General features: G+C 50.5%; 3 protein-coding genes across 7 annotated transcripts in view; all 3 read right to left on the bottom strand.

Moving 5' to 3' along the window:
- Positions 1-925: 925 nt before the first annotated feature.
- Positions 926-4,609, bottom strand: LOC138120747 (aldehyde dehydrogenase family 3 member A2-like). Its single transcript, XM_069033687.1, has 10 exons — positions 4,409-4,609; positions 3,961-4,192; positions 3,778-3,863; positions 3,481-3,689; positions 3,227-3,344; positions 2,964-3,105; positions 2,624-2,790; positions 1,972-2,071; positions 1,075-1,310; positions 926-967 (listed from the first exon to the last, which is right to left on the bottom strand). Exons 1-10 carry the CDS (start codon positions 4,568-4,570, stop codon positions 941-943), a joined length of 1,479 nt encoding a protein of 492 aa, XP_068889788.1. The 5' UTR covers positions 4,571-4,609; the 3' UTR covers positions 926-940.
- A 1,219-nt stretch (positions 4,610-5,828) lies between these two features.
- LOC138120429 (aldehyde dehydrogenase family 3 member A2-like) lies at positions 5,829-13,373 on the bottom strand. Of its 5 annotated transcripts, none has more exons than XM_069033076.1 (12): positions 13,091-13,373; positions 12,196-12,369; positions 11,587-11,818; positions 11,404-11,489; positions 10,348-10,556; positions 10,094-10,211; positions 9,831-9,972; positions 9,491-9,657; positions 9,259-9,358; positions 8,588-8,823; positions 7,566-7,689; positions 5,829-7,274 (listed from the first exon to the last, which is right to left on the bottom strand). In XM_069033076.1, the coding sequence occupies exons 2-11, from the start codon at positions 12,355-12,357 to the stop codon at positions 7,609-7,611; spliced, it is 1,533 nt and encodes a 510-aa protein (XP_068889177.1). In that variant the 5' UTR covers positions 12,358-12,369; positions 13,091-13,373; the 3' UTR covers positions 5,829-7,274; positions 7,566-7,608. The 5 variants fall into 5 exon arrangements, with proteins under 5 accessions (XP_068889177.1, XP_068889181.1, XP_068889178.1 ...); XM_069033080.1 differs by lacking the exon at positions 13,091-13,373 and adding an exon at positions 12,902-12,955; XM_069033077.1 differs by lacking the exon at positions 13,091-13,373 and adding an exon at positions 12,552-12,799.
- Positions 13,374-17,394: 4,021 nt separating this feature from the next.
- Positions 17,395-22,810, bottom strand: part of ULK2 (unc-51 like autophagy activating kinase 2) — a 36,268-nt gene continuing 30,852 nt past the window's right edge. The window contains exons 24-28 of the mRNA XM_069033075.1: positions 21,496-21,674; positions 20,506-20,624; positions 20,012-20,169; positions 19,351-19,486; positions 17,395-19,261 (exon numbers count right to left, since the gene is read on the bottom strand). Coding sequence (XP_068889176.1) covers positions 19,194-19,261; positions 19,351-19,486; positions 20,012-20,169; positions 20,506-20,624; positions 21,496-21,674 — 660 coding nt within the window. The 3' untranslated portion in view covers positions 17,395-19,193. The remainder of the gene's footprint in view (positions 19,262-19,350; positions 19,487-20,011; positions 20,170-20,505; positions 20,625-21,495; positions 21,675-22,810) is intronic.

Here is a 22,810-nt window from a genome sequence, read left to right as displayed (position 1 = left end):
GCTGGCTCCTTGGGGTGGAGGCTGAGGGTGGGGCTGGGGCCAGAGCAGGGAACACCCACACATGGGTCTTGCCCTGCCCTAGGTGGCCTTTGCAGTAAAACAAAGGTTTTATTCAGCAAGGATCAAGGTCAGCTCTCAGTTACAAGTTTGGAGGTAAAAGACTATGCATAAACCAATAAATCCCTGAAATTCAATTACAGAGGAGGCGGTTGTGGCTGCCCTGCCACTCTCGCCAAGGACCTCCCAGACCTGGGACTCCAGTCACAGCAGTGCCCCTGTCTTTGCCCCAGCAGCCCCAAATGCAGCAGCACAACAGTCCCTGGCACTTCTCGAGTCCTTCGGACAGCATGCCCACAGCTCAGGTGGCTTTTGCCACCACCTCAGATGGCCTTTGCACACATTGGATGGCTAAAGGTGGTTTCTCTGCAGTGAGCATCACCCATTCAATCAGGAGTCCCTTCAAGGATGAGATGCTGCAGGTTCTTCGAGGCTCCTTCCCTCTGATCTGGGTACAACCAGCCTGAACTGTCCCCTGCTGTGAGACCCATATTTCCAGGCTTTATGCAGAACCAGCTTCCTCTGGGGATCAGGTGAGGCATTGCATAGATAACAGGCTCAGTAATGACTGGCTTTGTTTAGATACCCTCCCAGTTCCCAGGAGGTTTTAGAGGAGTTCCTGTTGGCAAAGCAGGGTGGATGTTCTTTCCTTCTATCTGCCACTCACTGCTCAGGCATGACTCATGGCCTAGGTCTGGATAGATTCCTGTTTCAGCAGGAGCTGCAGCCTTTAACTTGGGGGGTGTCTCTGCTTTAGGTGCATTTTGTTCTTTTCTGCCTCTTCAGTGCACTGGCTGCCTTGGAAGAAATGAAATTGCAGCGAAGAAAAGTTCAGCACTAGGACTGCAGGGAGCGAGCAGCGGGTCCGAGGGCCGGCTGCCCATCACCCCTCTCGCCGGGGGCACAACACCTGGAAAGGCACAGGAACAGGGATGAGTCCTCCAGGGAGGGAGCAGAACCCAAGGGAATGGGGTGATGGAGGCTGAGGGCAGGTGGGGCTCAGCGGACAGAGCTCACCTTTGCCACCAGGGCTTTCACAGCCGCCAGCAGGGCCGAGATGAACTGTCCCACTCTGCTCTTGTTACACGGCTTCAGGAATAAGAGCTTGCCCAAATGCATCATCTCCATGCTGCCAGGTGGGTACCTCAGTCTGTTCACAACCTCCAGCTTCAGGTCCTTGATGAGGCAGGCGCGGCGGTGGGAGAAGGTCTCGAAGCTGTGCCTGCCGTGGTAGGCGCCCATCCCGCTGCGACCTGAGGGGCACAGCCAGGCAGGGTCACACCAGGCACAGGGACACCTGCGCTTCTCAGAGTCAGTTTGGCAGCCCCCAGGACACGGGAAAGCTTGGTCATGCTGCTTCTCAGGGCAGAGAAGCAAAGAGCAGCTTTTTTAACTGCACAGAAATAAGTGAGGACCTGCTCACTGCCTTGAGCTGCTGCTTGTGTGCACCCACCCTTAAAACGTTAATGACACCAACTCTCTCCTCACAGGGCCAGTCTTGCTTTTCCCACAAAATTCACACAGGGGTTGAGGACAGGAGGAATAGGGTCTGTGATTTCAAGGAGTGGGACATGAGGACATTTAAAAACACCCAAGACCTCAGCCCTCTGCCCACCGCCAGGTTGTCTCTGCCACATGAGCCTGACAGCAGCTGTGGAAACTCAACCAGGCCATGGACAAATTCATCCCAACCCCAGCACAGGGGAACCACAGCTCACTTATGTGCCAGGGGGTTTTCCTCTCTCAATGGGAGGCTTAACAACCAAAACACTAACGAGCCTTTTTACGAAGGAACCCACCCCAGAAAATAACATTAATGGGAAAATGCAGCTGGAAGTTCCTGAACTGCCAAGCAGGCACGAGAGCACCTGGGTGAGAGGCTGCTGCTGACGGAATGCAGGTGCAGGGACTCACCCACACCACCGAAGGGCAGATCTGGAACCATGGAGTGCATGATGACATCGTTGGCTGTCATGCCACCACTGGAGGTCTCTGATATCACCCGTCTGATCAGCTACACGCAATGGGAGAGGGCACAGAACAAGTCAAGATGGGACACAACACCATGTACCAGAGCAGGGAGGGTTCAGGGTGATGCTTCCAACCCCCTTTGTGGGGGGCACAGGCTGTGCCTTGTTCGATGAGAGAGGCCAGTTTACACCACTTAAGCACAGGATCTGCCCAGCTGGAACAGCCACAAAATGAAAAGGCTTCATGTCAGCCCAGGGTGCTCCTCAGCTCTCCCACCCAAACCGCCGGGGGCTGTTGTTCCAGGGCGAAGCCCTGACCTGAATTCCTGAAGTGGCACAACAGAGCCTGGAAGCTGGGGCAGGAGCATTGCAGAAAGCAGCACCCACCTGCATGGGTGGAGATGAACAAACCTAGAGCCCTTCAGCAGGAGACTGGGAGCCTCCAGCAGCTCTGGAGACTCTCATGGCCCCCAAATGCTGCAATTCACACAGAAAAGGAACTGACACAGACCCTGCAGGAGCTGTGTCTGGGATCAGCCATGTTCAGGATCCAGCTGTGCAGAGATGTTTCCGGGGGAAGCACAGCCCAGACCCACCTGCTTGTTGTTGGAGAACACATAGAGGGCAAGCGGCTTCTCCCGACGGTTGATGAACTCAATGGCTTCCTCCACGCTCTTCACAGTCACAATGGGCAGCACTGGTCCAAAGATTTCCTCCTCCATCACCTTGGACTCCGGGGAAACATCAGTGAGGATGGTTGGTGCTGAGGCAAACGGGAGAATGGGAGAACAGCATGAGCAGGACACAGGCATGGCCCATCACAGGACCTTGTCCTGGACTCGGCCTGCATCCAACACAACCCAAGGAAGACACAGACACACAGAGCCCAAAAAGCACCCACTACCACCTCCCCTCCCCAGCAGCTGCCAGGAGCACCTATGAAGCAGGAGGCCTCATCAGTCTCTCCCCCATGAGCAATCTTCTGCCCTTCCAGCAAGCCCAGGACCCTCTTGAAGTGACGTTTATTGATGATCCTTTCATAGTCTGGAGACGACTTCACGTCTTCCCCGTAGAATTCCTGGCAAAGGGCACAGCAGAAACAAAGTGCTCAGCACAGCTTCCAACAGCCACAGCTCCAGGAAATCACACCTGGCCTGCAATAGGCACCGTTCCCACTGCACGAGGGACTCTTCCCTCACCTTCAGAGTTGTCTTGATGTTCTCCACCACCTTGCTCTGGATGGATGGGTCACACAGGATGTAGTCTGGGGCAATGCAGGTTTGCCCACAGTTCATGTATTTGCCCCATGTTATCCGCCTGTGATGAGGAGAAAGGGAGATGGTTTTTCCACCAGGCACCACCTGAGCTGGGCATGCTGGCCCAGAGACGTCCCCCTGCCTCACAGGGTACCCATTCCACTGCTCAGGGCCCACCAGAGGTGCAACAAGCTGACCTGCAGGCGACAGCCAGGTCACAGTCCTTGTCAATGTAGCAGGGGCTCTTCCCACCCAGCTCCAGGGTGACAGGGGTCAGGTGCTTGGCAGCTGCTGCCATCACAATTTTGCCCACTGCGGTGTTGCCAGTGTAGAGGATGTGATCAAATCTCTGGGTCAGCAGCTCGGTTGTCTCAGGAACTCCTCCAGTGACCACGGGGTACAGATCCTGCAGGGCAGGGGTGTCAGGGTCACCCCAACTCAGCACATCACTGTGGCACAGAGAAACCTGGGGACCAACATGGGGCCACACTTGCCTTGTCCAGGTACTGTGGCAGGAGCTCAGCCACCAGCCGAGCCGTGTTCTCGCTGACCTCCGACGGCTTCACCACCACCGCATTGCCTGCAGGGCACACACAGCACCCACACTGAGCCCTCACATCCTCTCCCCAGCACCCACCCACCACCCCACGAAGGATGGGGCTGTGCTGGATCCCCACCTGCTGCAATGGCCCCGATCAGGGGCTGCATCACCAGCACAAAGGGGTAGTTCCAGGCCCCGATGACCAGCACCACTCCCAGCGGCTCGTAGCCGATGTAGGCCTCGTCCCTCATGGTCAGCAGGTTCTTCTTCACGGGCTGAGGGGCTGCCCAGGACGGCAGCTTCTCCATGGTCAGGGCCAGCTCCCCCAGCACACCCAGAATTTCATGGCTGTAGGCATTGTGCCCACACTGAAAGAAAAAGGAGTTTGGGGAGGGGATGGCAAGGACACCCACCTCCCACAGCCACTGTGGCACCCTGGAGAGTCAGAGTCCTCCAGATCCACAGAGGGGGACATGACAAAAACCATCCTTCACTGCAAAGGCAGCCCTTGGCCTTCCTGCTTTGCTCAGGGTTACCCACTGTCCACGCACAGCAAGAGGGAGAGACCCCCTGACAACACAAACCTTGTTGAGATCGGCCTTGAGGGCTGCCAGGATGTCCTTCTCCTTCTCCTGCACCATCCTCTCCAGGGCCTTCAGCTGCTGAATCCTGAACTCCAGCGGGCGGCTCCGGCCCGAGTTGAAGGCGGCCCTCGCCCGCCCCACGATCTGCTGCATCCTCTCCATGGCTGCTCAGCGCTGAGGAGACACCGGCGACACCCAGCTCAGCACAGGGCCAGCGAGGGCTGCTCAGCCCTGGGGACACCACCATGAGGTGTCCCACCCAGAGCAAGGCTGGGAGATGTTCTCCTTCTTGGAGAGGAGCTCCTGCTTCCAAGCTGAGTGCTCAGGGCTCACAGCATCCAAGCCCCGTCCTACCTGCACGGGGCACCTCTCACAGGGGGGGTTTGCTGACTGATCCTGTTCTGTAGATGCTTTCTCTAAGTTTGGGGGTACCCTCAAACCCACCAGCCACTCGACCCTCTGCTCACAGGGGTGTTCACAAGGAGGTAAGACACAGAGATGACCATGGCCTGGGTTCCATGGCTGGACGCAGAGCTGTGTGCCCGGAGCCGGCCTGCACCCGTCTTCCCCATAGCCCCGAGGCCCTCACATGTCCTCACAAGAAATAAGACAAAACACCGCAGAGGCTTCACCCTGCTTCCCAGGAGCAGCATTTCACTCTTTAGTCAGGACCAGACATCTGCTCCTGCATCCCTGCCCAACCAAACGAGACACCAAGATCCCCTTACAACGATTAAATCCTGCCCTTCCCAGCCCACTGCCACAGCTGTGTGACACAGCCCAAGAAAGCCACTCATTAAAAAATGAAGGAAAAAAAGCGAGTTACCTTCAGAGAAGCTTCTCTCTCCACCAGCCTTCTGCGGCGAGTGCAAGCAGGCACAAGCCCTTCCCCTGCCATGGCTGGGGGCGATCCCTCCTCCCACGGGAGAGCTGGCCCTGGCCCAGGGCTCTTGCTGGGTATAAGGTGCCCTTTACCCAACTCTGTCCTGGGCTGTGGAGCCCTGGATCGCTGCCTCCAGCCAGGGCAGTGACTCAGCCCCGGTGTGGGATGGCAGGGACCACATGGCTTTGCCCACGCCAGGGCAAAGGGGACGCGCGGCCCAAGTGCCACAGCTGCTGTCGGGAGACAACACTCACACTTGGGATCTAAAAATACCCCAACCAGGCAGGTGGGAGGCCATCCAGGGATAGATTTGCAAGGGCAGCTCCTCTACTGGCTCACCCCACTCCCTGCCTGGCTCCAGGAGCATTTTCAGTGCCCAAGAGAGCTCTGGGGGACCCTTTCCCCACTGTGCCAGGGACGTGTGCTGGGGTAGAGACACCTCAAAACACACCTGTGCCCTTCTGCCAAGCCATGGCCAGAGCTGGGACCAGCAGAGCAGGATTCCTCAGGAGACTGCAAGGACTTACCACACTTGGATTATTATTTAAATTCTTAGTGTTTATTTAGTGGCTTGCAAAATGTATCATCAAAAAGGCTTAGCACATGGATTTTCACCAGACATGAAGAAATCCCACTTATTGCACAGTAAATATAATTTTCTACTCTATATTAATTGCATGTAGTAATAACTTTTTAATTTGCTTTAACATTAATATTTCTAAAGCTCTTTCACCTTCAATTCCTTCCGCATCCTTCTCCCAAGCTAGAACAAGCCCCACAGTATTCCCCAGTGCAAGATTACAGCATCCTGAGAAGCTCAAACATGAAGGAGCACACACACTCTTCCAGTAATTGTTTTCCCTTGGAGGAATCTGACCAGGAACAGCTTTGTGCTGGCTTTGGCTGGGATGAAGTTAATTTTCATGGTAGTCACTAAGTTCCTTCCCAGTAGGATGGTGCTGGTTTGGATTTGTGGCATTGGGAGTTATGGTGTTCGTCTTCCCAAGTCACCACCAGGATAGACAATGCCCTGCTCTCCTGTGGATGGCTGAACACCTGCCTGATGAGGGGAATTAATGAAAGAATTCCTTTATTTGCTTTAATCTGCCTGCAAGCCCAACTTTCACTTAACCTATTAAACTATTTTTATCTCAACATACAAGTTTTGTCACTTCCTTCCAATTCTCTTCCCCATCCCACTGGGAACAAGCGAGTGGCTGCGTGGGGCTGGGATAATCCACAAGGTATTTGTCATTCCCACTTCTTTAAACAGGCCTGAAAGTTCTTTTGCACCAGCATTAGGCACTCACCAGCACAATATAGGCAGTGCAGGCATCACCTTTGGGATTTTCTAACTGCTAAATAACTGCTAAAGGCACATGGTGAAACCCAGAACCCCCACCAGCTGTGGATGATTCCAGTTTGCAGAGATCCACGGATGTTTCACCTCAATTAAATGGCAAGGGGAACCTCACTGGGTTTATTCACCACTCTTGGCCAAATGCATCGGGCAGCACAGCCTGTCTCAGGCTTGTCACCAGGAGAGCGGGTGTTCAGGGCACAACAGGAGCAGACCATCCCCAAAACTGCAGGGAAAACACTGTCAACCCAGGGACTGCTGAAACTTCAGCTCCTGTTGGTCGCTGAAGGAAGATGAGTGGTTTGGTGCAAGACACTGTGTGTCCCTGGAAGCTCTGCATGGCACGGGGTGGAGGTACGGACTGGAATTTCTTGCTCTGCAGTCCTCCTTTGTAGAGCTTGTCCCCATTGGTCCCTCTGCTCCAGCATGGCTTTTAAGTAAACAGGAATCTGAGCCTTCTCGTGGTTAGTGCCTCTCTAAGGCTACTCTGTGTGCTCGACAGCTCACTGAAATTACCCAGAACAAAAGAAAATAATGACTCCCCAGCTTAAGGAAACAGACACAAAGCGAGCACCCAGAGTATGACGTGCACGTGGTGCCTTCTCTCTTCATCAGTTAACCACCTGTGAAAGCAAAACACAACACCAAGGGCCTGTGAAGGATTTGCTGAGACAAAACCAATTCCCCTTCTAGAACAGCCTGAAGCAAAGCCCCTTCAGTCAGGGAGTTCCCCAGCGTGCAGCTCTCCTGCCTCCTGCCCCTCAGCATGCACTGGTTATCTCAGATGCCAGGGAAAGCTCAGAGGGAGCTCTGGCTCAGAGGGAAACCTTCTCCAAGCCCCACATTCACTCATCTACAAAGCTTTTCCCAGTCTCAAACTAGGTCTACACACAGGAGAAGAAAAAGGCTCCTACCTCACTGTGACAGCCACAGCAGTGCTCTGAAACCTGCTCCTCCTTACCACCCGCTGGGCCAGCCCAGCCTCTGCACAGCCAGCACAACCAAGAGGGCTTTTCTCTTCAGCACAGACTGGTGGCTCTGAGAAACCCAAATGATTTCAAGATGCTGTGAGTTTCCCCCCCTCATTCCCCTCCCTGTCTGCTCCCTTGAGACCTGAGCCAGTTCTTGGCTCTTAAATCTCCTTCTGGATTACGTGGGCAGGTTATTTCCCCTGGGATGTTGGGCTCCTGAGTGTCTCCTTGCAGCAGTAACTACACAGACTGAAGGGCAGAGTCCTGATCCACCCTGCCACCTCCTGTCCCCTCAGGAGCTGCTCACTAAACCCCACAGAGCAGTCAGTGAAGGCACATGCAGTGCCTGGTTTGTCAGACACGGACAACCAACAGTGATCACGCTCAGAGATTCGGATCTTGCTCCTCCACCTCAGGAGGTATCCTGAGCCTCCTGCAAGCCTCTGTCTCCTGCAGAGAGGAGAGGACATCCCACCCTTCCGCACTACCCAGCTGGAAAAAAGGGAGGAAATGGGAATAATTGAACTGAGGTCAGACAGGGGCTGCAATGGGCAAGGAGGAGCAAGAGCTCGTCACAGACCCCGGCTTTGGGACACAGCTTCCCTCCCCAGGATGCCATGGCACAGACTCGCAGCTCTCTGGGCTGTGAGGCAGCTCAAACGCTGCTGAAGGAAGCCCAGGAACTGAAACCACTCCTAACGAGTCTAAAACTACCAACCTCTGCCTCTGGAGTGAGCATCCCACGGGTATCACCTACCAGGGAAGAGCAACAACGAGCACAGCAGCCTGTGAGATCTCTCCTGGGATATTCCTATTCTACAGACTGCTTGCAAGAGTGAGAAGGTAAGAATTTAAGGCGGGACAGATATCATAAGACAGAAAAAGAGGTCAGGCTTAATGAAAGGGCTGCAGTTGCAAAGAACAGATCAAGTAAATTGCACAGACAGCAAAGACCCTCGACTCACCTTAATCATCACCGCTGCCACAACCGCCAGCAGGGCCAGGACAAAGAGCCCAATTCGGGCCTTGTTAAACCGCTTCAGGAGGAAGAACTTGGCCCAATCCACCTTCTTCTGGCTGCCAGGTGGGTACCGCATTTTGTTGGTGCTCTCCATCTTCAGGTCCTTGATGAGGCAGGCGCGGCGGTGGGAGAAGGTCTCGAAGCTGTGCCTGCCGTGGTAGGCGCCCATCCCGCTGTGACCTGAGGGGCACAGCCAGGCAGGGTCACTCCTCAGGCTCAGCCAGGCAAAACTCTGTTGAGGACAACTGACCTTTCCCCTGCAGCACTTCTCAGTGTCTATGATGTCCATCTGTACTCCCAAGGCTCTTTTTCCTCACCTCATTTTCACCTGCAATTTCTGCCAATCACCCTGATTGCAGCTAATGGTTTTAATGCACCTTTCCTATCAGGCTGCACTAAATGTTTCAGTCTTTCCAAAAATACACCCAAAGGTTTTTGCCTCCTGGCCCCTGTCCTAATCCACTCCCAGAACTTACCATTATTATCAAGATCTGCTGCACAGAGATCCTTGGGCTGTAGCAGGCACAGGGATACCCAGACACAAACCATGAGTTGTTGTCCCCTGGGACACACTGTGCAGCAAGTCCCAACTCTTAAAGAGCACCGGTAACTTACCAACACCACCAAAAGGCAAAGTTGAGAGGAAGAAATGCATAATGACATCATTTCCAGTCACACCCCCACTGGAGGTTTCTGAGATGACTCTCTTGATCAACTAGAAAAAGAAATAAAAAAACCCAAAACATTAAAAAGGCTCAGAGAGGAGACCAGACCATAAAACTGAAGATACTGGGAAGGGAACTACATGTCAACAGTGTTCATCTCCTCTGGCAGAGCCCAGACCCACCTGCTTGTTGTTGGAGAACACATAGAGGGCAAGTGGCTTCTCCCGACGGTTGATGAACTCAATGGCTTCCTCCACGCTCTTCACAGTCACAATGGGCAGCACTGGTCCAAAGATTTCCTCCTCCATCACCTTGGACTCCGGGGAAACATCAGTGAGGATGGTTGGTGCTGAGGCAAACGGGAGAATGGGAGAACAGCATGAGCAGGACACAGGCATGGCCCATCACAGGACCTTGTCCTGGACTCGGCCTGCATCCAACACAACCCAAGGAAGACACAGACACACAGAGCCCAAAAAGCACCCACTACCACCTCCCCTCCCCAGCAGCTGCCAGGAGCACCTATGAAGCAGGAGGCCTCATCAGTCTCTCCCCCATGAGCAATCTTCTGCCCTTCCAGCAAGCCCAGGACCCTCTTGAAGTGACGTTTATTGATGATCCTTTCATAGTCTGGAGACGACTTCACGTCTTCCCCGTAGAATTCCTGGCAAAGGGCACAGCAGAAACAAAGTGCTCAGCACAGCTTCCAACAGCCACAGCCCCAGGAAATCACACCTGGCCTGCAATAGGCACCGTTCCCACTGCACGAGGGACTCTTCCCTCACCTTCAGAGTTGTCTTGATGTTCTCCACCACCTTGCTCTGGATGGATGGGTCACACAGGATGTAGTCTGGGGCGATGCAGGTTTGTCCACAGTTCATGTATTTGCCCCATGTTATCCGCCTGTGATGAGGAGAAAGGGAGATGGTTTTTCCACCAGGCACCACCTGAGCTGGGCATGCTGGCCCAGAGACGTCCCCCTGCCTCACAGGGTACCCATTCCACTGCTCAGGGCCCACCAGAGGTGCAACAAGCTGACCTGCAGGCGACAGCCAGGTCACAGTCCTTGTCGATGTAGCAGGGGCTCTTCCCACCCAGCTCCAGGGTGACAGGGGTCAGGTGCTTGGCAGCTGCTGCCATCACAATTTTGCCCACTGCGGTGTTGCCAGTGTAGAGGATGTGATCAAATCTCTGGGTCAGCAGCTCAGTTGTCTCAGGAACTCCTCCAGTGACCACGGGGTACAGATCCTGCAGGGCAAACAAGACCCTGAGAGTTACCTTGATTCAAAGCACTTACATGAAGGCAGCAGCTCTGCATGTGGCAGAGGGCAGACTTATTTGTGGCCTACTTCATGATAGGGACAAAATGTAGCGATATCAGAGATATGCTCTGCTCCTTCTCCCAAAATGAAGTTTCATTTCCCATTTTGTGCCACGTGAACTAAAAGAAGTGGAGGCTGAGGCAAGGGCTGAGTCTGGCTGTGGAGCTGCTCCCACACAGCAAGAATCAGGGTACATGTGACTGTCAGGCTCTCCCAAGGACTGTCTCCTTCCTCTGCTCCTACCTCCCACCTGTGGAAGGCGGTAACTCCTGGAGAAAACTCCACAAAGGCTGTGCAGTCACAGCAACAGTCTGTCTCAGTGACACAGTACAAGGGATGACAGAACTGCCAGGCAAGAGGAGAAACAACACCTCCTCCTCCTCGGACACGAAAACCCAGGACATCTTGCCACCGAACACACAGTGCCCAATTCTCAGGAAGAGCCAGGCACCACCAGCATCCTACACAACCTGTGCTGACCTAAGGGCATCCCCAGCACAGCTCCAAAAGAGCAGCTCCTGTAGTGAGAAGTACATACACACCCCTCTCCATATGGCCACGGGTGTCAAAAAGGCTGTCACACTGCAGCAGCGTTATGTAAGCACACACACAAACACTGGGAGAATTTGTCAGTGTACCTTTGGACTCTAATTCAACCCTTCCTGTGCCTCCTGCTTATGCTCCTTTGAAGAGGGCAGCCAATGGATTTGGCTCGAACCTGCAGGAGCCCTTTGGAAGCAGGACAGTCATGTCAAACACGGGGCCACACTCACCTTGTCCAGGTACTGTGGCAGGAGCTCAGCCACCAGCCGAGCCGTGTTCTCGCTGACCTCCGACGGCTTCACCACCACCGCATTGCCTGCAGGGCACACACAGCACCCACACTGAGCCCTCACATCCTCTCCCCAGCACCCACCCACCACCCCACGAAGGATGGGGCTGTGCTGGATCCCCACCTGCTGCAATGGCCCCGATCAGGGGCTGCATCACCAGCACAAAGGGGTAGTTCCAGGCCCCGATGACCAGCACCACTCCCAGCGGCTCGTAGCCGATGTAGGCCTCGTCCCTCATGGTCAGCAGGTTCTTCTTCACGGGCTGAGGGGCTGCCCAGGACGGCAGCTTCTCCATGGTCAGGGCCAACTCCCCCAGCACACCCAGAATTTCATGGCTGTAGGCATTGTGCCCACACTGAAAGAAAAGGGAGTTTGGGGAGGGGATGGCAAAGGCACCCACCTCCCACAGCCACCATCACAGCCCTGCTGCTCCAACGTGTCTGTCACTGGCAGCGCTGCCCCAAAGGATCCCCGGCCAAAGACAGCCAGTTTGGGTGTGTGAGGCAGAACCAAAACCTGACAGCCAGGATTTGCCTTTGCAGTCCTGCCTTAGACTAACTTCTTAGAAATGGTGGCAGGAGACCTTTTCAGGCCACAGTAGGAGCCAGGGCCAAGGGGGACAAGAGCAAAAGCCATTTAGCACAGCAAAGGCAGCCTCTGCCCTTCCAACTTTCCCTTCAGGGCTGACCACTGTCCGTGCACGACTGAGGAGAGAAACTCCCCGACGCAGACCTTGTTGAGATCGGCCTTGAGGGCTGCCAGGATGTCCTTCTCCTTCTCCTGCACCATCCTCTCCAGGGCCTTCAGCTGCTGAATCCTGAACTCCAGCGGGCGGCTCCGGCCCGAGTTGAAGGCGGCCCTCGCCCGCCCCACGATCTGCTGCATCCTCTCCATGGCTGCTCAGCGCTGAGGAGACACCGGCGACACCCAGCTCAGCACAGGGCCCTCCCTCCGCCGCACACACCCCGGCCCGTCCCCCGAAGCACCGGACACGCTCCCACCGCCCAGCCGCACCCCCCGCCCCATCTCCGGGGAGCGATCACGCCGCCGTTTGTCCCGAATTCTGCCGCATCTCTCTGAATCCTTACGTAATTCCCGAGTTAGAAAAGTTTCAAAAGCAGCGCAGGGCGTTGGTGGGAGCGCGGGGCTGTCACCGAGGGACCCGGGGGCTGCTCCCGGCGGCACCGCGGTACCGAGCGACACCGGGCGAGGACACGGCGGGATGGGGACCCCCCCCCCCACCTCCCCGAGGAACCGCGGGGACCCCCGAGCGACACCGGGGTTAAGGCGACAGCCGTGGCAGTGGTTGCGGCACGGTGGTTGCGAGACCGTGTCTCTCCCCGCCGCCGCTGCCCTCCGCCCCGGGCAGGACCCTCCGCCCCGGGCAGGACCCTCCGCCCCGGGCAGGACCCTCCGCCCCCGCGGCCCCGCCGCCCACCGGGGCCGCCGCCGCTGCAGGCGCTTCCTCTTTCCGCTCACATGACGGAAGCGGAACGGGCGAGGCCGCGGGGCCGCCCCGCCCGGGGGTCTCGGTGTGGGAGAGGGGAAGGAGGGGGGAAAAAGAGCAGAGCAGGGGGGAAGGATGTGTCCCCACGGCCGCCCCCGCAAGCGGGGGTACCGCCGGTACCTTGACTGCCGCTGTCGGGGATGCTCCTGCCGGGCTCGCTGCACCGCCAGGCTGCCGCAGTCCTCCGTGGGCTCCGGCGGGTCTGGCACTGCCGGGCCGCTTGTGAAACGCTGCCGGGGCGTGGGGCCGCTCTGCGGACGGAGGGCAGAGTCCCTGCGGAGCCTTATCGGGGCAGGGAGCGGGGGACGAACGAGGCGGCGGCACCCGCGGGTGGCCCTGCCCTGCCCTGGCAGCGGCCTCCGGCCACGGGGCAGAAGGAAAGTGGGGCAGGGGCTGCTTTGGGGGAGACAGGACAGACCCGGCAGGACGGTCGAATTAACCTTGTTACAGTCCTGGCGTGGGAAACGGGCCAAAAAAAAAAAAAACGCAGGGAAAGGAGCTCAGGCAAGGCTGGGCACATTCCGGTTAAAAATAGACCTGCCACAACTTATTCTAAGAAAGGCACGAGGGTTATTTAAAAATTACACGCAGGTAGTTACACGTTGCCTTTCGTGACACGATTTACCCGGGCCATTTACTGCTAAAGCTCCTCAGCTGGAGCTGTACCCCACTAAATCCGTGCCTACCACACCTCCGTGACACACGGGGCTGGCACCTGGGTGCTCCTGCCCAGGTGATGCGAGCTCCTGGCATAGACCACCCCTTCTCCTGCAAAGTTTAATCCCATTTTCCCACATCAACACGGCCCTCCGAAGCTGGCAGTGTCCTTTGGCTTCAGATTGTGCTGAACCACAATTCCCCTGAAACACCAAGCTTGGCTTTTATGGTCAGTTGGCTTCACTGCTATGGCTCAGCAGGAGCATTTCACAAGCTGTTACACAAATTTCAGCAGTGAACACCCCACTGTGGAGAAGAATGACACAAACAACTGCTAAAACTTGCATGTAGGAGGCAACATGGGAAGGAGAAAGAGGCTGGGCTTGACAGGGTCCTTCCTAGGTGATGTATGGAAAGAAACTGGGTTTGCATTGAAGAAAACACGGGTAGAAGCAGGAATGTTCCTCACAGGACCATTGCCTGATGTAAATACTTCCCCTTACCTGTCAGCATCCTTGCAGACACAGCAGGGTGGAGCTCTGTGCAGGCCCAAGGGCACTTAATGCTACTTCAATCCCAGTAAAAGCCTGAGCCCTCAGCATGAAGCATTAGATGGTGCCTGGGGAAACAGTGCTGCAATGCACCCACTCCAGGATGTCAGCAAGAGCAGGGAGGTGGATGGATTCTCCAGAGCTTGTAAAATTCTCACCCATCAGCCTGGAGGGTTTTTCACGTCACAACAGTGCTGCTTGTACTTGGCAGCACACACTGGAAGCAAACATCCCAGCTCCCAGTTACCCCAGGGGGCAGCAGGGATAACCTCCGCAGAAATGAGGCAGCGTCCTGGGAGACAGTCCCTTTTGGTCCTTGTCAGGGACATATTTTGGCCAGTTAGGGACAGGAAACAAGGCTGGGGGTGTTTTTAGCATTGCAGAGTCTCAGCTGGGTGAGACACGTGGATTTCAGGGAAGTGTGGGATCCCGAGTGAGACAGAGGAATACCCCGTGCTCCCCACGCCTGGAAGCTGGCAGTGTTTTCTATTTTAATTCAATCACTAAGAAACAATAAAGGGAGCTATTTATGGGAAAGCAATGGAACTCCAGAGAAACTGGGAGGTGAGCAGTGGTGGTGGGGGGGCTCTAATCTGTACTTACAGCAGCAAGAGGTGTTTTATTGAGAAGCTGAGCTCGAGATCCCTGTCTCCCCTCATTCCTTAAAGCCCTCACTCCCCTCTTGGAGTGAATTAACAGCAAGGAAAGACAGGCTCCTGCCCTGCCCTGGGGAACAGCCCTTTGTGCTGATCCTTACCTTGCTTCCAAAATCATCCAGCAGAGCCTGGGGAAGGAGGACTTTGATTTGGAAGATAAACTGTGCAGTATTTGCTTTCCAGAGTCCACCAAATAACACAGCTAATCAATAAATGTCCTTTTATCTCGCACACCACACTCACAGAACTTCAAGTTTTCAGCTGCAATCCTCAATCTCTGCTTAAATGTCTGCCTAGTCTCAGATTCCACGTGTTTTCTGGAAGTCACACAACCCAGCCAGTGGCACAAGATGGGCAGATACAAAACCCAAACAGCACTCGACCATAAAAGCGGGTTCAGAAGATGAACAACAGGGAGAGGTTTTAAGGAACCTACAGGAATCAATGCAGCTCAGTTCATTTATGGCATCACTTGTTTTGAAAGCTGTGGCTGATCTCACATTCGCAAGAAGGAGATACTGTGTCACACAGAGCCCTGGTCTGTGGGCTGCATTGTCGCCAGAGTTCAGGCCATGGAAAATGTGAAAGGGACACAAAGAAACAATGGGAATGATTGGCACAAGGACTGCAACAAGACTCAACAGCCCCACTGGCACTCGGTTGGCTTTCAGGCAGTGAGGAGGGGGGAGCCTGCCGTGCACAAAAGCCTATTGAAAAGGTGTTTGTCCAAAGGAGCAGTGCCAAGGCTTCCTTCAGCTGGGCTCCAGCTGACTTGGAGACCTCAGGAGAGGGGTTACCCTGATAGACTTCACTCCTCTGCAGAAAGGAGGAGCTGTGGGGGCACTCTGGAAAAAGCCACAGCCAGGGCTATGGCTCAGGTCAGATGGGGAAGTTCAGGATGAAAAGAGATTTGCTTATAGACTTAAAAGACATCCTGGACAGTCAAAAAAGATAGTAGCAAGCAGAGCTAAGAGAAGACAAAAAAGTCAAAGGATCAAAATTTAAATTTAAGATACCCCCCAAAATAGGAGAGGAAGCAGGAATCAAAAAGCTGGTGGGTCAAAAGTCAGGTCACGAGCCAGCCTATCTGAATTTCAAAGCCTCAACGAGCTTTGGAAGCAGCAGGATCTGGCTTTCCCTGCTCCAGATGAAAAGCAAGTTTCCCTTTTTGATGTAGCTGGGCACAGCACTGTGACAGGGGTAAATCACAAGTTACTGCCTCTGAACCCTGAGGTGATGTGGTAATAACTTGGTGTAGCTGTACAAGGTAATAGCAAGAACTATGCAAAACCCAGCGAGTCCCAGGAACAACTCACCCCTCAAAATGCTCCTTGGAATAACTTGTAGCATCTTGGTTGCAAGTTAAATTAACTGGATTTCCTCCTCTGTGTCAGAGGAAGGGCTGGAGAGTTCAACTTCTTGCTTGTAAAAAGCAGCAAATGTCACAATCAAAACGTGGTTTAGATTCCTCAGCTGACATTTTGCACTATGGACAGAGCGGAGCAAGTGCAGAAGACTCGAGGAGATGCTGGAGAGCTGAGCTAGAAAAGCACATCAAATCTCTCCTTTCAAGTTCTATCTTTCAAAGGCTGGGGGGAAAAAAAAAAAAAGTATTTGGTAAAAACAAGCACCTGCTGTTCAGCACAGAGAGCCAAAGACAGAGGACAGCTTCAGGATCTTTGTGGAAGGAGTTTATGCAGAGAGACAGGCCATGAACATTGGTCTCCTCCTCCTGAAAACAGCCAGCAAGAATAGCCCTTTTCTTCTCCTCCTGTTTGTGCAGCTGTAGCCTTGCTGGCAAGAGGGGAAGGAGAATGAGCTTGAATCCTGAAAAGAAAGAAAGAAAACCAACAAAACCCAGTGAGTTCCTGAGAAAAGCAGCCTATCTCCTAGACTCATGCATTAAGGCTGTTGCTTTGTTCCTAGATTCGGGCTCAGACATATCATTAGCATTCCCAGCTCACTTCTTCCTCATCTTTATGTGCCACTCACAATTGGAGGGTTTTCTAATCATAAATTGGGGAAAACTTGATAGTACCACTCAAAAATACAACAGCCACATAGCAGCTACCACAGCACACCTCAGCTGGGCAGAGGGCATGAGCTGTAAGGTGAACAAAGCCCATTTTTTGTAAACTTTGGATAGAAATTGTAACTTCCTGCCAGCTTTTGTCAATTAGCTCTGTATATGCTGTTTTGGCAGCTCAGACAGCTCCTCTTTGCTAGAGGCAACAAATAAGCACCTCGTTGAAAGATCATACAGCTGTTACCCAGGATCCTACTTAGCATTTTCATTTTCCAATCCAAGTTAAAAAAATAAAGAAATAAAGAAAAAAAAAAAAGAAGCAGGGTAAACTGTCTCCTAAAGCCAGGGGAAAACAAACTCAGGGACACTTTGTGCCAGAGCTATCCAGAGATAATAAACTCAAGGATGCTGCCTCATCCTGCCCTGGTGGCAGGTCCAGCTGCTAAGGGGAACATTCAGCAACTTCTTCCCTTAGTCAAGTAGAGATTTTTTCCTAAATTTAACACCTCTGGTCACAGAGACACAGAAGCTCAGTTGTACCATAGAAACACTTCTAGTGTCAGTATTTATTTTTACCTTAATATACATTTATACAGGCCATAATAAAAAGGCTATTACGCAACAGTTCAGTGAGTTATTACCTAGTTCCAAGAATAATGCATGCAATTACAAAGGAGAGGTAGAAACACCGTATTAAAGACCTAAAAATACAAACATTATATAAACAAACACTTTCAAATTAACTGTTGGAATTTCATACAGATAAATAAGGTAAAAAGTACATTACTCTGTCAAAGTAAAGGAACACATGGTTATCCCAACACTGAAACAATATTTTGATGTGTAAGCCCTGTACAACTTTGTCAAATAGTTCAGACCACTGTGTTTAAGAGGATTAAAATGATTTTGTCCTGGAGAATGGTTTATTCAAGTATTCAAGCAGTTGAGTAACAAAAAAGTCCCAAAAATAAAGTATAGGAACCATTTCCAGAGAAGCTGATCTGCCTTTAAATGCTTTGCAAATCGCTGTCCTGATGATCTCATGGGATGCTTGAAATGACAACGCCTATAAGGCTGAATGAAGCTTCCCACCTCTCCCCCAAAATGCACACAAAAGAATCCTGATTTTTCACACACTCTATATGTAGAGATTCTACATCATTTTATCAGCATCTCAAACCACAACATTATTTTCTGCTTTGTTTTTTTGTTGTTTTTTTTTTTTCCTTTTTTTTGCATGGTTCCTTGCAGAACCTTTCAGTTTACAGTATTTATTGTAATACTGCCCAAGAAACAAACTACAGAGAACTGTCATTACACCCCTAAAGACTGCAGGCATTAATGCACATATTGCATGCACAACAAAAGATGCAACCAAATCTATAGAAAAAGCAAACAACCAGCAACTCAACATTGCTATTACTGAGAAAGTCCAGAGCAGTAGTTACTCAAGTATTAGACAAATAGGTATAAAATGGAAAGGTTCACATGAATACAAGTTTTTACACAGTTTGTTTGAAAGTCTTCTAGAAGCTACATTTGAAATTCTGAAAAGAATTTTATGTACACTGAAATGAAATTCAGCCAAGTCCATTGTGCCTTCTTTCTCTAGATTTTTTTTTTATATAGTTCTTCAAAAATGAATATACAGTTGCTTTAGTAAATTAGTGCAAAACAAAATATTTTGGAAGAAGATCATCAAATTGTATCCACATCAGCTGAAAACCCCCTGGGGATTTTGCACAGATGGAGAGAATTTCTTCCATCCCCACTTTTCCCCCAGGGAAGAGCGTGTTTGCCATCCCTTCATATGACAACCTGAGCCGTGTGTACAACAGGTGAGCTCCCAGACAAGGCAGCTGAGCCCCAAAAAGCTTCAAGCAGCACTTGCACATGGTTAGGGTTTCCCAAATTCACTCAGCCACATTTTACTGAACAACTTAAAAACTCATGAGGGAATCTTCGGAGGGAAATGTCTCTTTTGTACCTGATGCAGAAGGATCCTCTCTCCAGAAACCTCATGAGGAAAAAAAACAAACCCTGATCATTCAAGTTCAAAGCACACGTACAAGGATCAGTTTGAAATGTGAAGAGAGATTCTTTTAAATTCTGTTGCTAGGAAGGAAAAGGAGCTGCTGGATTGGTAAGGCAAGTGTACTTTTGGAATTTCTCCTCTTTGAATATGCTGCTGTTTCTTTGGTAGTCACCACAGAAATGTAAGAATCATCTTCCACATAGGGCAGAACAAGGACAACAATTAAGCTGTAGTGAAAAAAGTGCAGTATCACTGATGTGGTCCCTTATGTTCACACCATCTGGTCCTCAGGATATTCCTACTGCTCATACACAGCCACTGTGCTGTAGCAGAGTGCAGAAAGCCTTCGCTCGATGCTGGATTTATCTGCAGAGAGAGGCACAAGACAGGTGATGACCAGAGTTATTTTACAATGTGTTAATCCCATGTAATCTTCATTATTCAGCTGAACTTACACTTGTGTACATTTTCTATATCTGCAGGGTCTTGCAGTATTTTAGTCAGTCCTTCCAGCAGCAGGGCTGCCTTGTGGTATCGATATGTGATATCTTCAGTTTGCTGGAACATCTCATCCAGAGCTGCTGACTGCACCTGCAATCAGTCAGGACATTCAGTTTCATAAACTCTAATAGGCAAGTAGCAAAACGAAACATTCAAAATGAATCATCTAAAAGTGTCATTAAGAAACCATTTTTCAGCTTTAATTTAGCTGATGTGTTGTTATAACTCAGACAACAGAATGAAGGTGGAACTAGATGATCTTTAAGGTCCCTTCCAAGCCATTCTGATTCTGAGAGAAAACTGAGGTAACTGAGAATATTCTGTACAAAAGATCTGTAAAAGCTCTTTTTGATCTTCTGTGTTTCCATGCTCATTTTTACACCTGCATTCTCTTGTAAAGAAAGAAACTAATGGTGCACAACGACACCATCATCAGGGTCAAGCACAAAACTTGACAGAATCTTTTGTGTGACACAAAGAATTCCCTCTCATCACTAAAGCAGTTAAATTTCCTGTGTGGTCACTGAAAATATCAATTCTATTTTCTGGTTATGTAGAGAAGGTATGTGAGAGAAGGCAGCAATTCCTATTGTTCTGGGAAAAGGAGGGACTTACCATTTCCACAGCACAGCTGTAGATGAGCTTCTCTGCAGTTACACTGTTGATTTCATCAATGAATCTTTGCTTGTCCGAAAAGAAACGATTCAACTTTTCTGTCAATTTTTTGCACATTCCAATACAGAATTTGTATCTCTCGTTGAGGCTTTTCACAACTGGCAGAAAGGTAAGAAGAAGTTTTTAAAAATCCCCAAACAAAATCCAAACAACAACTCAGCCTAAGTCCAAAGTAAACTTGTTTAAACTTGTGCTTTTAGTGTTTATTTACTCCACCACTTTTATGACTTGAGTGTCTATCAAATAATTTCCATTTCCAGTCAAAAATACCCATTTCCTAACTGTTTCTGGCTGTTTACTACCAGAATTGTGCAATTGTACATATCTAAAATTCTCCTGTAGAGAAGAAAAACAAAACAAATGTTGCAACTTAAACTTACTGATGTATCAGCAAAGAAAATTCACAAGCAAAGCAAATTAGATGATGCATCTACCTTGCTTAACAGCAGTGGATGGGTTCAGTTTCCCAGATTTGACCTGTGCTTTGGCAAGATGCAGGGAAGATGCCAATAACTGGGCAGCTTTCATATACAACACCAGCTGCTCCACTTGTCTAGGGAGAAGAGGAGGGAAAAAAGTAAATTATGCATCAAAATACCTTTCTGGAATGCATTCAAGCCAGGGGCAGACACCACTTTTTAATCACAACACCCCACAGGAGCCAGCAACAGCAGAAAAGGAAGACAGATGTTTAAAATGCAGCTCCACCCCTCCCCTCCCCTCCCTTCCCAAACACTCTGTCACGGGGTGAGGGGACATCTGCTCATTTAGGAGCTGCAGCAGCAAAGACAAACTGCTTTAAATGCAGACATTTTAAAAAGGAGCACTTATTTGTGGGGACTCTCTGCCCGAGGTCAACGTCTCACCACAAGTGACTGGGTGTACTTTTCATTTCCTATCCCCCTGGAATTCTCAGTTGTGAAAAGCAAACACTTTGCAGGGGTTTTCTGTTGGCTTTTGATTTTTTATTACTTCAGGAAGAAGGCAGGAAGTAGAACTGCCCTTTCCCACCACTTCAAATTTCTCATATTTCTCCTTGCTTTTGATTTTGTATTGATTGACTGTTTTTCCATTGAAACCAAATTTGGACCCTCCTTCTCCCCTCCCAACCTCCAGCTCAGTGCTTCAGTCAACAGGAAGGGATGAGTGCTCAGATCTACCAGAAGCTGGTACACAAATTTCCATGCTCAGAAATGCACTGGTGCACCTCAAGCCTGAACTCAACACTTTCCCCAGCTCATGTGGCAGACCAGAAAAGAATCTTTTGTCTTTGTTCTTTCTGATCTGTCTGCAGTTGTTAAAAAAACTATTCCTATAGAGATTCTATACAGGAAAACAATCACTCCCAGCAAAGAGAGCAGAGTTTAAACACATTTTTGATGTGTTGAATCTTCACTAATTCTCCTATTTGACTGCATACTCACCCCCATTCTTTGCTGAGCTGGCTGATCTGATCCACAACTATGCTCTCCTGGATTTGGTACAGTGACACAGCAGAAGTGCACAGGTCTGGGTTTCCTCCTCTCACTGCTGTCAGATCCAGCACACACTCTGTAAATGTCAGCATCATGTTTAGGTGGCGCAGTGTGTCTGTGTGCTCTCTCTGTCAGAGGGAAAGATGACAGCAATTTAACCACTCTAAGCCATCAGCCACATTTAAAACTCTTGTTAATCATTTAAGGATTTCTTAGTATGTCAGTTCCATGCAAAAATCCCACTGTGGTAGAGCCAGCATTAGGGATGACAGAACCAAATGAGCCCCAACAGATCTGAACTTGTTCTCTCTTTGTTAATGAATTCAAGATATTGTAGCTTATACTTAAGAGTCTTTCAATAAAGCCAAAGAAATTGCTACATGGAGTTCTATGTTGAAACCTGAGGAACTAAAGGAATTACAAGTGGGACAAATTACTTTATTGTATTATCAGCAACACAAAGGGATGTTTGGCACTTGTGTGAAGAGCCAGGAGTAACATTTGGCTTTTATTATGTAACAGACTTAATACCTACAAAAGAACTGATTTGCTTCACTCTAATTTACACTTAGCTCTAGAATTATATTGTGTTAAAAGGTGGCTGTTACCAAAGCTTACACTTTAGACTAAAAACTTCAGTTGGAGTGAACAACTCACTGCTGCTCTGTCCTTCAAAACTAGTCAAAGATATCTTAGCAATATTTATAATATTTTCATTAATAATACAGGTCTAAATACATTTTAAACTCTTTCTGTGGGAAGAATACAGTGGACTGGTAAGCATTCATGTTATAAGAGAGATTCAATAGGGACCCAAACACCTTCCAGCAAGATGTGAATGAGAAAACAGAACAGCAATCTGTCTTGAGAAATGTACACTCCAAGAATAGCATTCTGGTGAAAGACCACCCCAATTTGTGTTTTTAAAGTGTCACTCCCCCACACATTTAAAAAATATAGGACGGTCTTCCCACAAGTAGGATTTAACATCATTCCCTGACCGTGAAGAAGCAATGAAATGCCCAGAGGGGCTTTGTTACTGTCAGCACCCACATCCAGAAACTTGGCATTAAACAGAGGCCTCTCTGCGAGGCTCTGCTGGACAAAAGCAGTCATGTTCCTTTGGTTACCTATTCAAATATATGAAATTCCAGCAATAACTACCAAAGAGAAACTGGCAATTACTGATACAGGAATATTTTCAAGATCTTAAACAAAAAAAACCCAATAACACATGAGACAGCACAGAGGAAACTACAAAGCA

Source organism: Aphelocoma coerulescens, chromosome 19 (genome assembly GCF_041296385.1).
Source record: "Aphelocoma coerulescens isolate FSJ_1873_10779 chromosome 19, UR_Acoe_1.0, whole genome shotgun sequence".
NCBI classification, from domain to species: Eukaryota; Metazoa; Chordata; class Aves; order Passeriformes; family Corvidae; genus Aphelocoma; species Aphelocoma coerulescens.
This window is presented reverse-complemented; position numbering and strand designations above follow the sequence as displayed.